General features: G+C 39.6%; 1 protein-coding gene across 2 annotated transcripts in view; it reads right to left on the bottom strand.

The window, feature by feature from the left end:
* The window catches only part of PREP (prolyl endopeptidase), a 134,897-nt gene that overhangs the window by 93,669 nt on the left and 23,477 nt on the right, over positions 1 to 17,751 (bottom strand). For both annotated transcript variants that reach the window (XM_070450039.1, XM_070450038.1), the window contains exons 3-6: positions 15,466 to 15,599; positions 14,252 to 14,382; positions 11,466 to 11,675; positions 5,748 to 5,869 (exon numbers count right to left, since the gene is read on the bottom strand). In XM_070450039.1, coding sequence (XP_070306140.1) covers positions 5,748 to 5,869; positions 11,466 to 11,675; positions 14,252 to 14,382; positions 15,466 to 15,599 — 597 coding nt within the window. The remainder of the gene's footprint in view (positions 1 to 5,747; positions 5,870 to 11,465; positions 11,676 to 14,251; positions 14,383 to 15,465; positions 15,600 to 17,751) is intronic.

Raw genomic sequence — 17,751 nt, 5'->3', positions numbered from 1 at the left:
AAGTTCCCTTCCCTTCTCCAGCTCCTCCCTGCTGCCCACTGGAGAATCTAAAGCACCATGAATGGCAAGGGGAGATAACAGGCAATCCTGTCATTGCTCAAAATGAACACTCTCCTGCCCCTAGTAAAACTAAAGCTATGTTTCAGGCTGACCATCGCCCACTTTCTTCCTGCCCCTTCATACCTCCTCCTTCCTGTTCCCATCCTCCAATTCCCAAGCAACCACTGACCGGTTTTGTCCCATTATAGACCAATTTGCATTTTCTAGAGTGTTATATAAATGGAATCAAACACTGTGTACTCTTTTCTAGCTTCTTTCACGGAGCATAATTATTCTGAGAGTCATCCCTGTTGTTAAGTAGATCAATAGTTCATCTCCACAGTGGCATACCCACTATGGAAAACAGTATGAAAGTTCCTCAAAAAAAAAAAAAAAAAAAAACTAAACTAAAAACAGAACTGCCATATGGTCCAGCAATCCCATCCTGGCCATATATCCACACAAAACTGTAATTCAAAAAGATACACACACCCCAGTGTTCACAGCAACACTATTTACACTAGCCAGGGCATGGAAGCAACCTAAATGTCTGATAGATCAACAGGTAAAAGAAGATGTGGTGTTTATATACAATGGAATATACTCAACCATAAAAAAGGAAGAAATAATGCCAATTGCAGCAACCTTGAAATTATCATGTGAAGTCAAAAGAGAAAGATAAATAACGCATGATGTCATTTATATGTGGGATCTAAAACATGACACAGATGAACTTTTCTACAAAACAGAAACAGACTTATAGAACATAGACTTGTGCGTGTCAAGGAGGGTGAAGGTGGGGGAGGAAAAACAGATTGGAAGTTTGAGACTAGCATATGCAAACTATTAGATATACATATAACTAAATTACTTCACTGTATATGAGAAAGTAATACAGCAATACTTCAATAAAATAAAATTTTAAAAAATAGTCATTCCTTTTTATTGATGACTAGCATTCCATTATATAGATGTACTACAGTTTATTCACTCATGCACTTGTTAATGGATACTTGGGTGTGTCCAGTTTGGGGCTATCATGAACAAAGCCACTATGACTACTCATCTCCAAGTCTTTGTTATGGGGAAAAAATATAATCAAGAAGAGGGGACAAATAGTACCTACTCTACCTGTTAGTCCCCCACGTGCTCCTGAAACCTAAGCTGGGGAGAGGCAGGCAGTATGTAAACTGGAGACCTGACATTTTGTTTTGAGCTGCAGTGACCCTTTAGCAGGGCTTTCCTAGAGGCTCAGCAGTAAAGAATCCACCTGCAATGCAGGAGCCTCAGGAGACACGGGTTCAGTCCCTGGGCTGGCAAGATTCCCTGGAGGAGGGCATGGCAACTCACTCCAGTATTCTTCCTTGGAGAATCCCATGGACAGAGGAGCCTAGCGGGCTACAGTTCATAGGGTCTCAAAGTCGGACACAACGGAAGTGACTTAGCACACACGCACAGACCTTTAGTAGCAGTTCCAACACCGCAAAGTGTCCAGAAAGCTATGGGCTCTGCCAAGTGGCAGACACTGTCCTGGGGAGGGATGCTGTCCTGGGCAACAGAGGGAAAACCAATGATGCTTCGTGATGGTACCTTAACGGGCAGCTCAAGGCAAGAAGGACCTATCCACGCAGGAAAGCAGAGGAGGTCTCTGTGAAGGAAGGAGATAAGTCATGAGATGGCATCTAGGATATAAAGAGAAGTCTTCAGAGGACCTGGAATGCAGCAGCCGACAGGGAGGTGGGTGGCTCAGCAAAGAAATTCAAACACCATGCACTCAGATGGCCACCTGCCCACATGTACCTCCAACCACACCCACAAAGCCCAAGGCTCCAGGGGACTCTGAGACGCTGTAATAAACTCTCCACCCATAGACTGAAAAAGGACCCTGAGGAAGCTCAAGAAACACACTTGGAGAGTTGATGTGACTTGCCCAAGGCCACATAGACAGGACTAAAATTAAAATCTCCTGATTTCTGCTCCAGTCTACTCCTGTCATTAGAGTGATGAATTCTCCAATGGGAGATGCTGTTAAGTGTATTCACAAAATACTTGATTCAAAATGACAATTCCCAGGGGCTCAGATGGTAAAGAATCTACCTGTAATGCAGGAGACTGAGGTTCGATCTCTGGTTCCGGAAGATCCCCTGGAGAAGGGAATGGCAACTCACTCCAGTGTTCTGGGCTGAAGAATTCCATGGACAAAGGAGTCTGGCGGGCTATAGTCCATGGGGTCACAAAGAGTCGGACATGACTGAGTAACTAACACAAAAGGCCCCACTGGAAAATGAAAGTAACAACCACAGCACGTGCATTTGGAGTGTGGTTATGAGTGGGACTACAGCTTTCCTCTAAGGCGCAGGTCACTAAATAAACAGTTAGAAGACTTCCTGGTGGCCCTGTGGTTAAGACCCCATGCTTCCACCGCAGGGGGTACAGGCTCAATCCCTGCTCAGGATACTACAAGATGCCACAAAGTGCAGCCAAAAAAAATTTTTTTTTAAAGCAGGGGGTGGGGGTTGTTGTTAGGAAACTGCTTCACTTGCAGTGAAGGCCCTGAGCAATCTCTGCGCCAGGCAAGGTACTTCTGGTCCAGCCCGCCTGTACTGTACCTGTTTCTTGCACTGTCTTGGGATTTATCACACTTCATTGACAGGTACAAGAAACTCCCACATTGACACTTTTGGCACAACCTAGATTTTTCTACCTGGAACTGAATCATCAATTCAGGGTAGACCTGAGGCTTCTGTAGGCTCAGAACTATAGCCTCTGTGTTTAAGGGATGAAGGTATTCTTTCATGTAGCCAGAAGGTCCTCTCAGCAGGAGAGGGCTCACTCCAGCCAACTCACCCAACTCACTCCGGCCACCGAAACGGTGACATCTAAGAAAATCCCTCAAGCAGCTGGAATACAGCTTAATGAAATCTACACGTGGTTTGTGTCTACTAAGCCTACTGGTTTGCTTACGATTGTCTCTGCACAATCTGCTCATCAGGGCGCTGATTCAGCATAAAGCTCCTCAGGACTCGCTGGACACATCCTATGAATTTCTGTTTTTCTATTTAACAACTTCATTTATTGCTTCTGTGCAATACAGATGCAGTTCTCCATTTACTACCATTCTTTAAATGGTCATTCCTGCTGTTTTCACATGACCTCTTACCTTTTGTCAAGGGAGGCAGAATGCATGTTGATTAAGAAGATACAGGCTGTGGGTCTAACATACCCAGCAGGCAATTCCAACCATGGACTTGCAAGCTAATCATCCTCGCAAGTATTTTATTTTGACTATGCAACGAAATGATCACTGCCCTCTAAAGGGTATGGTAAAGAGTATACTAGATGAACTACACAGAGTGAATATCTACTGAGTGAATGGTAGAAGGATCACCCAAACTATTTAAATTTGCTTTTCTTTTTAGTTACCTAGCCACAGAATTGAATATATATATATGTTAAATGCAAATAAGATATATCTTGACTGTATTTTTTAAAACTGGCTACTAATAGCAGCATTATTCACAATCGTGCTGTGGAAACACCCCAAGTGTACTTACAGATGATTGAATAAACATAGTACATGTACACAATCGAATATTATTCAATTTTTAAAATGATGGAAACTCTGACACATGCTATAACATGGAAATAAACCTTGAAGATCTTACGCCAAGTTTGTGCTCAGTTGCTTCAGTCAGGTCTGACTCTTTGCGACCCCATGAACTATAGCCTGCCAGGCTCCTCTGTCCATGGGGATTCCACAGACAAGAACACTGGAGTGGGTTGCCATGCTCTCCTCCAGGAGATCTTCCCAACCCAAGGATTGATCCCAGGTCTCCATCACAAATGGATAAATTCTATATAATGACATTTGCATGAGGTATCTCGAGCGGTCAAATACATAGAGACAGAAAATAAAATGGTGGTTACCAGGGCCTGGGCGGAAGAGGGGATGGAGAGTTATCACTTAATGTGTACAGAGCGTCAGTTTCACAAGATGAAAAAGTTCTAGAGACAGAGAGGGGTAACGGTTGTGCAATAATGCGAACATACTTAGTGCAACTGTACTCTATAAATGATTAAGCTGACAAATTTAGTTGATGATTAAACTGATAAATTTTATGTTAACTATATTTTACCAGGATTTTTAAAAACAAAAACAAAAAAAATTAGCTGCTTCAATTAAATGCTAGTAAACAGATGTGAGCAACAAGTTACATGTATATTCTACAGTGCAGATTGTTTTCTTTCAGACTAATATGTTAAGATCAGTATTCTGGAACTTACTTTTAGTTGTACTTCACTGTATCAATAAAATAATTTCAACTTTATTAAAATACATCTGCTATAATGTTTCTCCATCAACATCTCTCCCCACAAAAGGTGAAAAGAAACACATGAACTAACATGACATTTTCTGGGGTAGTATATTTACCTTCCTAATTGTTTCACTCAAATGAAGACACAAATGTATATTATTTTATAAATAAACACCTACTATCTGCAGAATGCAGAAGTCTTAGGTATGAGGAGAAGCTGGACCAAGATGAAAACTTAGTATGATAATCTACAAAGAATCAGAAAAACCATAGAAACAAGTATGTGAGAAAAATGACAACAGTAACTAGACAAGAAAAGCTTGTAGGATGGGAAGTGAGGTGGGAAAGACAAAGCATGAACAAAGGGCATAATTTCAGGTTAATAATATATAAGTCCTGTAAATTCACTGTAAGCACACTGTGTTAAAGTCTGGCAAACAAAATAAATAAAAGGACAATGTGGAATAAAGTGGATTAATGAATGAGGACTAAAATACCATGGGTTCCTATTCTATACCCCAGTGAATCAGACCCATGTTCAGAAGTTCACATCTAAAATGCCCCTTTCATACCAAAGCTCTAACTATATCCCAGAGAAGACATAAGAGGCTCAATGGACTAAAAAGTTTCTAGTGAATTGCTCACTCCCACTAAGCATGGGATGATAGCCTCCTATATGAAAACATTCAGAATGCTTCTATATCTTAAAAAATACATATTTCATATATATATATATAATATATATATATATATATATATATATATATAAAAGAGCTAACAAAAGCCTAATTCTCACTCTAAGCATTTCTAAGTTTTTTTTAACAGCTGATTCTCAAGATGCAGAATAAAATCTGGGAGAGTAACTACAAAGATGTATCACTTCAACAGAGGCTCTTTCTTATCAAGACCAGGAAGGTATGAACCATCTATGAGATGCATAAATATCCAAAAGACACATATTTGAATGCAAAAACAAGTAAACCTGAAGCATGAAGAGCACAGTTGTATAAAAAAGAAAAGCAAACACACTCTTTGCCCTCACTCTCACTTGTGTAAAAAGAAACTTTTGGACGAAAACTTGCTTCACCTCTGAGATTGGGATCCAAGTTTTGAAATATTCATGTTCTACTCTGCATTATTTTTGTACTTTTACATTTTTACCATAAACATGCATTACTTTTAGTACTAAGATTTTTATGTTGAGATTACCTTTAAAAGATTTATCACCTTTGCTATTAAGAATACACTTGAGGCCTAATATTTTCAACAAAAGAATATTCAACTTCAAATGGATGTCCACTATCCATAAAGATCACCATGTAAAGAGAATATTTATATACACAATCCATGACAGATGCTATTTGTGGGTAAAATTTCACGGTAGTACAATACCTCAGCTCCACCCATCCACTTAGGCTCATCAGGAAACTCAGCACACAAAATATCTTCTGACTGATCAGTCCCCAACACATGGTAGCAGAGCTTTTGGTGGAGATTGGTGGATGTTTCTGTGCCTGAAGGGGTTAAAAATGTACACTGAAATGCAGCTGACAATTTTAAGAAAATCTATTCCTCCCATACTAGACAATGCTAAAAGGATCTAAAAAGCTAAGTATCTGGTTACAGGATTACACAATACAAAGTTAATATACAAAAGTTAATCACTTTTCCATATACTAGCAATGAAAATGTGGAATTTGAAATTAAAAACACAATACCATTTACATTAGCAGTTCCCAAAATGGAATGCTTAGGTATAAATCTAAGAAAATATGTATAAGATCCATAGATCAAAAATTACAAAACTGATGAAAGAAATTAAAGAATAAATAAATGGAAAGATATACTCAATATCTTATGGAAAACACTCAGTATTGTCAAGATGTCAATTCTTTTCAACTTGATCTACAGATTCAATGCAATCCCAATCAGAATCTTAGCAAGTTATTTTGTAGATGTGGACAAATTGATCCTAAAGTTTATGTGGAAAGGCAAAAGACCCAGAAGAGCCAACACAATATTCAAAGAGCACAAAGTTGGAGAACTTTCACTAGCCAACTTCAAGATTCATTATAAGGAATCAAGATGGTGTGGTATTAGCAAAAGAACAAACAGGTCAAGAGAACAGAGTAGAGAGACCCACATAAAAAAAATCAACGGATCTTTGATAAAGGAACAAAGGCAATACGATGAAGAAGAGACAGTCTCTTCAACAAATGGTGCTGTAAAACTGGGCATCCCCATGCAAAAAACGAATCAAGACAGAGACCTTACACACTTTGCAAAAATTAACCCAAAATGGATCACAGACTTTAAAATGTAAATGCAATCAAGAAACTCCCATAAGAGAGACTTCCCTGGTGGCCTAGTGGTTAAGACTCCATGCTTCCACTGCAGTGGGCATGGGGTTTGATCCCTGGCTGGGGGACTAAGATCCCATATGCTGTGTGGTCAAAAAAAAAGAAAACACATGTAAATCCATGGTTGATTCATATCAATGTATGGCAAAAACCACTACAATACTGTAAAGTAATTAGCCCCCAACTTATATAAATAAATGAAAAGAAAAAAAAAACACAAAAAACTCCTCCAAAACTTCTAAAAGAATGCAGAAGAAAACCTAGATGACCTTGGGTCTGGTGATGACTTTTTAGATACAACACCAAAAGCATGAAAGAAATACTGAAAAGCCAGACTTCATTAAAATTAAAACCTTCTGCTTCACAAAAGACACCATCAAGAGAATGAAAAGACAAACCACTGATTGGGAGAAAATATTTGCAAAAGACACATCTTGATAAAGGACTATTATCCAAAACATACAAAGAATTTTAAAACTCAGCAATAGGAAAACAAAGACCAAAATAAGAAAACAAGTTTTAAAAAGGGCCAAAGACCTTAACAGACCTTAGCCTCCCAAAGAAGATACAGAGATGGAAAATAAGCACTTGAAAAGATGCTCTGCAGTATGGGTCATGGAACTGCGAATTAAAACAATGAGACGCTAAGATGTACCTATTAGAATGGCCAAAACCCGGAAAACTCATACCACCAAATGCTGGCCAAGATGTGTAATAACAGGAATTCTCATTCATTGCTGGTGGAAATGTAATGGTACAGCCACTTCAGGACATAGTCTGGCGGTTTCTTACAAAACTAAACATAAAAGATGCAGAAACTATGCTTGCTGCTATTTACCCAAATGGGTTGAAAACTTAAATCAACACAAAAATCTGTACACAGGGGTTAACAGCAACTTTATTCGTAAATGCCAAAACTTGGAAGCAACCCAGATGTCCTTCAGAGGTGAATGGATAAACAAACTACAGTCCATCTAGACAATGGAATGTTATTCAGTGCTAAAAAGAATTGAGCTGTCAAGCCATAAAAACATATGGGGAAAATTTAAATACACATTAGTAAGTGAAAGAAGTCAATCTGAAAGGCTATATACTATATGATTCCAAGTATATGACACTCTGGAAAAGGCAAAGTTATAGAGACAGTAAAAACATCAGTGGTTGCCAGGGGCTGGCAGAGTAGGGAAGGATGCACAGGTGGAACACAGAGGATTATTAGGCAGTGAAAATGCTGCAATGCTGGATTCATATCATACATTTGCCCAAACCAATGGAAGGTATGACCCTGAGAGTGAACTCTGACGTCAACTATGGATTTGGGGTGATTATGATATGTCCATGTAGGCTTGTCTATGGCAGCCTCTGGTGGGGATGTTGATAATGGGGGAGGCTGTGCATGAATAAGGAACAGAGGGCATATGGGAAATCTTGGTACCTTCTACTCAATTCTGCCGTAAATCTAAATCTGCTCTAAGAGATGAAGTCTACTCATAGCTACAAAGAAACTGGTGGTTGCCAGAGGGGAGAGCGGTGGGAAGACGGGCAATATAGGTAAACAGGATTAAAGGTGTAAACTTCCCATTCCAAAATAAATGTCACAAGAATACAATGTAGAGCAGAGAGAATTTAGTCAACAATTTGTAATAACTTTGTATGGTGAAAGACGGCAACAACTTATGATGGTTATTTGCCGGGAGCCAACACATGAGGCCCTACACATGACAAGGTCACGAGGAGAAAGCCTGACAGGCAAGGCAGATCAGGTTTTCAGGGGTTCCGAAAAGCTGCCCCCGGCGCTCACCTTAAAGATGATGCTGTCTTTCTGATGCCTGCTTCAATAGACTACTCCCTAATTTCTGTGACACAGGCAGAAGGCCTTCCCCGATCTCTTCCCAAATAAGAATCAATTTAGAACTTTAATCAGTAAGTTTCCCAGGTGGTGGTATTTTATGAGATTATCCAGGGTGAAAGGAGTGTTTTAATTTAAACTCCTTTGCTGGTAGTTTGTTAGCCAAATGCATTTATGCACTTGGTACTAATATGCATGATTGCTTATAATATCCTAATCAGAAAATAGCATAAAGAACCTGATTATATAAAAGCCCTAATAGACATAGAGCCTTTTTGAGGGGTGAAGGAGTCGTATTAGAAAACATAAGAAAAATTATTCTAAAGGTGGTTATTGGGTGGTTTGCTTGCTGTGTTTTGCTTGCTGTGTTTTTGCTTTTAATGTGCTAAGGTTGTGTTATAGAAACCATAGTTAATATAGTTAAAGATCTAGAGAAATAGGAACTTAGCCCTAATGTGGTAACAATGAGATGGTTGTTAATTGTCAGCCAGGAGTGCTAGGCAGAAGCTGCCTCACCAAAGTCGCAGAGTCAGTGTGGGGTAAACTTCTTAGATAAACGAACTGACAGCTTCTGCAGAAGGATTAATTTTTGTGTTAACAAGGTTATACTTCTACTCCGCACTGTTGCCCTATGAGACTGCTACCTTTCAGTTAAGGTCACCACAGAAACAGAAAATAGGTTTACATTCACCTGACTTGCATAAAATGTTAATAGGCCCCCAGGCCAGAAGATAATGTACAAGACCCTCATAAACAAAGAAGTATGCAGAAAACACCCTCGTTTCGTAAAGAACAAGCTGATGTAATGTTAAACTATCTTCCCCTTAGAAATGTACTAACTTAGGGTATAAAAGCCACGGTAAAAAATAAAGCGTTGCCAGACTCTGATGCACCCCCCGTCTGGTCACTCTCTCTCTGTCTTTCTCTCTCTCTCCCTCACAGACTTGGCCCTATCAAGGATGGTCTCACGTGTCTTCTCTCTCTCTCTCTCACCGACGCCGTTCATCCTGAGGGTATCTCCTGGATCCTGCCGAGGCTGGACCCCGGCAGTTATTATTTTTATAATGCATGAAAATACTGAATAATAATAATTTAAAAAAAGATTAAGTCTGTTTAAAAAAAAACAGAGGGTTAAGTATCAGTTGATTATCACCCTGGAAATAATCACACATATTTGCTGATTTTGGAGGTTGATACAATGTTGAAGGAAAAAAGGAAAAGATATCATCACATAAAAAAAAAAAAGTTTTACAGTACTTGGTGATTCTCCATGGGCTTTCTAGGAACATTGGTAAGAAATACAGGACCAGAATTGCTTAGCCTCACTCATTAAGTCCTCTACCACACAACCTAAGAGGCTGTTGAGGTCTTGCAGACAAGAGAACAGCAAAATTACAGCTGGGAGATGCTGGTTTTCTTAAATCAACCATGGTTACTAATTATAACTATTCCTGCCAATGGACGTTGAGGTTAAATAATAATTTTCATGCTTTTTCAGAAGTTAACTTAATAACACTGTCCTCTAACAAGAAACAGCCAGTGATAAACTTCTTTGGTCTCCTGGGACTTGGAAACAACCAACATTTTCTAACTCAGCAGTACTCTTAAAACAGGCAGCTATTCAGTACACAGAGCACAGAGAGCATCCTTGAATAAAAAGCCTACTCTTAGTTCCTCCTGTAGTTCATTGGTTGAACCAAGAAAAAAGTACTACAGTAATCTAATCAAAGGCAGCAAAAGCTAACGGTAGCTGAAAAAGATGAAAAGCATAATAGATCACTCCCAATTCAACTGAGGGGAAGAGAGAAAAGAAAGTGTATCCCCAACGATACAGCAATTCACGGCAAGGGGACAGAACGTGCAGGAGAAAAGTACTGGACTAGCCTTGCTTCCTGCTAGCTCCACGCACTGCAAAAGTAACTGAGACCCTGCACCCCAGCTCCAAATCTTCAGCAAAGAGATGGTAAAACCCACCTGTAAAGACCAAGCAAGACAACATGAAAATGCTTTACACCACATGGAAATAAGGAATAGCATCAAGAAGATGATGCTGACAGTTTGTACCAGCAAGGTTCAAGCTATAGGGTCCTTCCTACCTAAGAAGGTGAGAGGTGAAGGGAAAAAAGGGGACCAGTTGCACACAACAAGATCTCTGTGCAACTGAAGAGGAGACCACGTGTCCCGGAAGTTAACAAGGACAAAAGTGTCAAGACAAATGTGACCAACAGATGACCTGCAACTTCTGAGGAGAGGAAGAGATGTGATTACTGCAAAACTTTATCATCACTCATTAAATAAGTCGGTTTTATTAGAAAAAAAAAATCCATTTTCTCCATGACCCTCTTGGGAGAGAGACTACATCTGTGAAGAACAGACACTGCAATAAAAAATGGCTCCAATTTTTCACAGTTCCCTGTATTTGTTTCCCACCTTTGAATGGCCCTGTGACTTGCTTCGGCCAAAAGAAAGCAGTTAACTGATGTTCCAGGAGTAAGCCCAGGCAGCAAGGAGGTTGTGCCTTTTGGCCCTCTCTTGGAGACCTGTTGTGCACAAAAGCCCGGGCTGGCCTGCTAGAGGGTGAGAGGCCACATGCAGCTCCACGGAGGCCCCGGACATGTTTGACTGACTGGCAGCTACTCACAGGTACACGACAGAATTCAGCTACACCCAGAACTGCCTGGCCAATTTGCAGACTCACGAGCAAAAATAAATGGTCATTATTGTGGACCACGAAGTTTTGGCAGGATGTGTTACACAACAACAGTAACGGACACAACGTCCTTCAAGGAAACATGGTTCTAGACCAAGCAACCTCTATGTAGGGTCTAGCTTCTTCTCTAAGTCATGTGGCAACACACTTCATTTCATGAAAAAGGTGCTTCATCTGAAGTCTCAACCTACCATCACTTTTCCCATCCTGCTGCGGGTATGCGTTGTAGAACATCCCCTTCCCGTCATGGGTCCAGGCCATACAACTGAACTTGACTCTTTCAAGCACATCTGGAAGCTCTTTGGCACCATCGACTTTCATGAACTTGATGGTCACCCAGTCGGAGCCGCTGGCACTCAGACCATAGGCAAAATATTCACCATCCTCACTGAATGCATAGCCTAAGGGACACAGGAGAAATTGTCAGTGAACACGGGAACACAACTCCCAGCCTTGCCCACTGTCCACCACGCTGACAAGGGTTTCTCTGTCACACATGGAGGCGGAAAGCGGCAACAGGAGGAGCAGGCAACTGGTAATGAGAACTCTTGGGGCTCACCCAGGACTTGCAGGAATTTGTCTTATGACCTTGGACAAATTCCCTAACCTTTCCAGGTCTTAGTCTCTTCATCTGTAAAATGACATACTGAATTATATGGTCACTGGGATGCTTCCATTTAAAAATTTCTATAATTCAATAAGTAGCTCATTTAAAAGCAGAGCTCATCTGAAATTTCAGCATATTTTATTTCTATTCAGAGGGAGGGGAAAGGGAGGAAGGAAACTGCTCTAGAGTAATGCCTGAATGTAACAGAACTAAACTGGAGCCATTATCTAATTTTTGGAATGGATTCCAAACTACTTGAAATCACTCCTTACTATCTCATTTTCTGAGAATTGCTAGCATGCAAGGATTAACATCTACACCAGCTGACAACCAAAAGCCCAGGTAAACGAAGCCTGAGGGTTTGCAATAAAGACTCATGCAGTGTATAGTCCAAAAGTGACAGTGAAAAATAAGGAAAGCAACACCACTGATGGACTAATGCACTACGTCCCACTCTCTGGGGCCGTCACAGACAGAATGTCCTAACCACTGTGGAATGTTTCTTGACAAATATTTATGTTTAGGTTGGCTTTTATGATCATAAAGAATGTGTAATATTTGGCACCAGGCACCAGAGATATCCTCTTATGATGTCTGCTAACCTTCACTGGAGGCTGAAAATCATCCTAAGAAAACAAACTATTTTCAGAAGTTTCCTACTATTTTGAGAGGAACTTCTATGAGTGAAAAATAAAGTTAAAATTTCATAAAACCTATTTATTAATCACTTATAATTCCTATAAAGCATCCAGGCTCATATGTATATAAATACAGAAAAGGGTCAAGAAAGTGATGGAGTAAATATTCATTTTTTTAGTCTGCATAAGTTATATATAATTTAAAAAATTTCAGGGAAAACGCAAATAAAATTTTTTACTTTAAAATGTATATTTAAAAAAAAATCATACAGTATGAAAAGAATCTGAATGTCTGTTGTTGTGTTAGTCGCTCAGTCGTGTCCAAGTCTTTGCAACTCCATGAACTGTACTTGCCAGGTCCCCTCTGTCCATGGAATTCTCCAGGCAAGAATACTGGAGTGGGTTGCCATTTCTTTCTCCAATAGTACGGTCTTCAGAAAACTCAAAGACTGAGACCAAGTTCCATGTCTAATTTGCCATGTTATTCATCAGGGACTGTACATGACAAACATTACAGAAAAAAACTTTTGGAATGTATTATTTAAGTGAAAAACAAGACCCTGTCATAATGAAGTCCTTCTGGGTGAGTTGCAAGATAGACTTTGGTTAAAATGAAGTGAGTTTCTATTTAGAGTGTATTACTGCACAGTATCAGTGTATTAAATTCTTTCACAACTCCAAGATCAAATTCAACAAACAATACTCACAATAAATTTGCTGGCATCTTATTTCCAATACTGATTATGATTACTCTCAGTACTAATTAGACTAAGGATCATCATTTACATATACAGCCTAGTGGGGGAGAGGAGGAGGAAGCACTAAATGACTGACTGACTTTATAAAGGGGTCTTTGCACACATCTGCTGAAACAGGGCTCTTTAACTCCATCTAATCGATTACAGGACTTCAGAGTTTCAAGTGCTCAATTTTGTAGGGCTGAGTCTACATTTGTGCTTTTTCAAAAATAGTATATGCTGAGCCAACTCGACTAAAGAATACCAGTCAGTGATGATTCTCAGAGTGTACAATTTTTAAACCATAGATACAGTGTATAGACAATATTCTTACCCTAAAGTTGGGTGTTTATGGCACAAAGCTGGGGTAATCTTATTGACTCTGGAGGTTATCTTGGGGGAAGTTACTTAGGAGACATAGAGCAACTGAATACAGATCTTTGCATATAGCAAAACTTATTTATTCAGTTTTTAAACTTGCATCCTCAGGGGACAAAGCATCAAGCTGTCTAATTTCTACAAGACTATGTTTTATACTTTTAATCCTAACATCATAACAATCAACTAAATTTTAAAACTCATCATTTTTTCTTGTCAAGGAAGTAGACTTCATATTCTTTCCTGTTTTACATGTACAGTTAAAACATTCTCTGTACAACTTAAATTTCTTGAATTAATTTTTTTCCAAATACAGATAGGTCTCAGGATGCTATACGAAGTGGTGATGATACTTCAAGATCCCAGAAGCCCTAGAAGCTAATTTAGGTCCAGTGTGAATTATTCTCTAGTTCTGCTTCATGCTGTTGGAAGGTGTGACCACTCATGTGTTCTAAATATACTGTGCCGAAATCAGCTTTCCTGACACTGCATGTGCGTCTGTTCTACAATATGGTTCACACTCTGTCTGGTCTCTCAAAGGTGGGATGACTGCACCCACATCAGAGCTGTCAGTGTGGGCCCCAGGACTCCCGCGGGCCTGGCTATGGAGCCCTTACCTCGGAGTGCCACTGTGCCATCATCGGAGAGTATGTTGGGGTCGAGGAACACTCTGGCTTCACCCTCTAAAGAATCCTGTACATATAACACTCGTTGGTTCTGCAAACCTGTATTATAAAAATAGAAATACCTGGGGGACAGAGATGGTCTTTACTTAGTTGTGGAGTAAAACCAAACACATAAAGACAAAAGGATAAACAACATAGAAAGGTACAATTGCACACAGGCTGTGCCAGGGAACTTGAGTGGAAGGTCCCGCCAGCTCCCTGTCCCTAGAATTTGTTACTTGAATTGCTTTAGGTACTAAAATAATTCACTGTGAATCTGCACATCAGCTAAATAAAGTCTGCTTTATATGCTAAAATGAAAACTGATATTCAGTAAAGCAGTAACTTTTTCTTTTCAATGGAACAGACAGCAGATTTGCTAAAATGTACCAGTTCCCTTCCTTAGTCATGCTCCTAGGGCAAGGGGCGGGCAAACCTTTTCTGTAATGAGCACGACTGCAAATTATTTAGGCTTTGGGCACCATACAGACTCTATCCTGCAGTTGTGGTACAAAAGCAGCCATGAATAACACACAAGCAAATGGCCATGGCTGTGTGCCATTTAAACTTCATTTGCAAAATAGGAGGTGGGCGAGGCTTGGCATGCAGAGCATACTTTGCTGATCCCTGTGTCGGGGGAGTCTAATAATTTCTAAAGTAAATCTGTGGCAGTGGTTCCAAAAAGACTTAAAAGGCGAACAAGAGGCTATGTTTTAAGTGAGTGTCAGAGGGAGAGGAACGAGAGAGGTGAATTAATGGGTGCTCCCTCTTGGCCTACTGCCATTCTTGGATGGAAGAAATGCATCTAATAAAGTCTTTTCATGTAGTATAAGCCAAAGAGGATTAATTTTAGAGGCAAATAAATCTCCACTGCTGTCTACGAATCATGCTATCTCACCAATTACTAACCACAAGACAACAATTACTTCCTATAGTCTAGTTTCATCCTAGGACACATTTCTGCCAAGTTTCTTAGTCCTTCTTTTAAGAATGTGGACAACAGACCAAAGAAATACTATTTTCATAGTCAAGCATAGAAATGAATTGATTTTATAATATTTATAAAGTTTATAAACCGGTAAGTTATTTGGAATTTGTACTGTAAAATTTGAGAGTATTAGATTAGAAAAGCAAAAAGACAATGAAATGAAAGCAAGTTCATATACCTTTTCCCTTTCTTGAAGTGGCAGCTATACTTGGGATAGTCATACAATTCAGTCATTCTCTCTTTGTATAAACCTCTAATAGGACACTGCTCAAGAAATGGCACGGTAATCTTGTTCTGGGCCTCCACGAAAGCCTGGAGAGAAAGTTTAAATGAACAAAGCATGTCAGATATAAAATTTTCCACATGGAGTATCATCCATTAATATTACCAGCAAGATTTAGCAATTTCACTCCGGCGACTGTATCCTAAAGAGACAAAAACATTATGCTGAGGAGACAACTGACTCCCATGTTGACAGCAGCATTTTTAAACAATAGTCACAGCATGAAAACAACGGAAGTGTCCACTGACATGAATGAATAAAGAAAATGTGGAATACATATAGACGAGTATAACTCAGTCATAAAAAAAGTAGGAAATTCTGCCATTTGTGATAACATGGATGGAACTTGAGGACATTAAGGCTAACGTAGAAAGATGAACACTGCATGATCTCACTCATATGTGGACTAATGTAAAACAAAACCAAAATCCAGAAACTCACAGGAAAATCAGATTTGACGTTACTAGAGGCAGGAAGGAGATAAGGCAAGTGGGAACTGAATGAAGGTGGTCAAAAGGCACAAACTTCCAGTTATAAGATTGCTAAGTACTAGGCATGCAATGTACAACATGACTATAACTGACACTGCTTTAAGAGATATAAAAGTTGTTAAAAGAGAATAAAATCCTGAATTCTCTACCCAAGGAAAAAAATTTTTTTTCTTCTTTCTTTTGCTATCTGAATGAGTTGATGGATGTCAACTAAACTTGTCCTGGTGATCACTTCATGACACATGCAGATCAGATAATCATGCTGTACACCGTAAACTTACACAGTGCTGTACCTCACTATATCTCAATAAACCAGGAAAAAAGATTAAAAAATATATCAGCAAAACCATACTTTCCCTCAATAAACAACAGTAATACTCACATGGCACTCTGTACCAAGCAAGTATTAACTCACTTAGAACTCATGTTCCAATGGAGAAGGTTCTCTTTCAGCCCAACTTTCTGGATGGGGAGACTGAGTCTTAGAGAGGTTCAAAAGGTGACGAACACCGTGCAGCTGGGAAGTGGCAGAGCCAGTTCTTGAATCTGCTCTCAGTGAACACACTATACCACTGCTCAGATCACATGCTGCCAAGAAAGGGCACTCACCCCAAGCCAAGGCTCCCGGCTTCTCAGCAGCCACTGGTACCCAAATATCAGATATAAAGAAACCAAGCTAGAGACACAAGCTAGAGATACCCAGGCACTATCTAACCAAGCCAGAAATACCCAGGCACTATTGTCTAATCAAGCTAGAGATACCCAGGCACTATTGTCTAATCAAGCCAGAGATACCCAGGCACTATTGTCTAATCAAGCCAGAGATACCCAGGCACTATTGTCTAACCAAGCCAGAGATACCCAGGCACTATCTAACCAAGCCAGAGATAATCAAGCTAGAGATACCCAGGCACTATCTAACCAAGCCATAGATACCCAGGTACTAGCTTATTCATTTTGTTTTTGACAAATTTCCAAGACCTACTACCCTTGTCAACTCAAGAACTTTGCTAAATGTTGAAATTATACAATATTTTTAAAAAAAAAAAATTGGAAAGTGGGTGGCACTGAGTAAGTTTATTGACAATAATGGTTTGAAAGAAAAGCCAGAGGTAGCCTCAGGAGGTCAGGAGACCCTGGCAGAAGAAGTGACAGTTTCTACAATAGATGAGTTGTATCCAAGTTTAACCTGTTTATAACTAAGCAGTCAGAAAGTTTATAATACTATAATAATACTGTAACACTATAAAACCTGGGCTTCATAATAATTCACATCTCACTATTAGAAATGAAGCGTGAATAAATGTATAAGCTCAATTGACGGCTGAATCAGACATCTATGCAAAGGCAAACCGTTTTGATAGGAGAAAACTTTAGGAAATTGACAACTTACTATATTTGGAGTGGCACACAAAAAATGCATTATTGTCAGAGTCCATCCAGACCTAAGGGCCCACCCAGCTCAAAATGGTCTTTAATATGGGCTCTTCTACACAAAGCACCAGCCCCAGGCTGGAGAACCATGATTCTGCGCTGAGAGAAAGCTGCTCTAAAACTCAAGGTTTATAATGTGCTTGAAAATAAGCGGGAAAGAGTATGACGTATGAATATAATGACTAACAAGAGTTTTGCAAGAGGATCAATTCAAGAGAGAGAAAACTGTTACGGGTCACATTTCTCATTTAATTCA

This window comes from Odocoileus virginianus, chromosome 19 (assembly GCF_023699985.2).
Source record: "Odocoileus virginianus isolate 20LAN1187 ecotype Illinois chromosome 19, Ovbor_1.2, whole genome shotgun sequence".
NCBI lineage: Eukaryota > Metazoa > Chordata > Mammalia > Artiodactyla > Cervidae > Odocoileus > Odocoileus virginianus.
The sequence above is the reverse complement of the archived record's forward strand: the minus strand, read 5'-3'. Positions and strand labels throughout refer to the sequence as shown.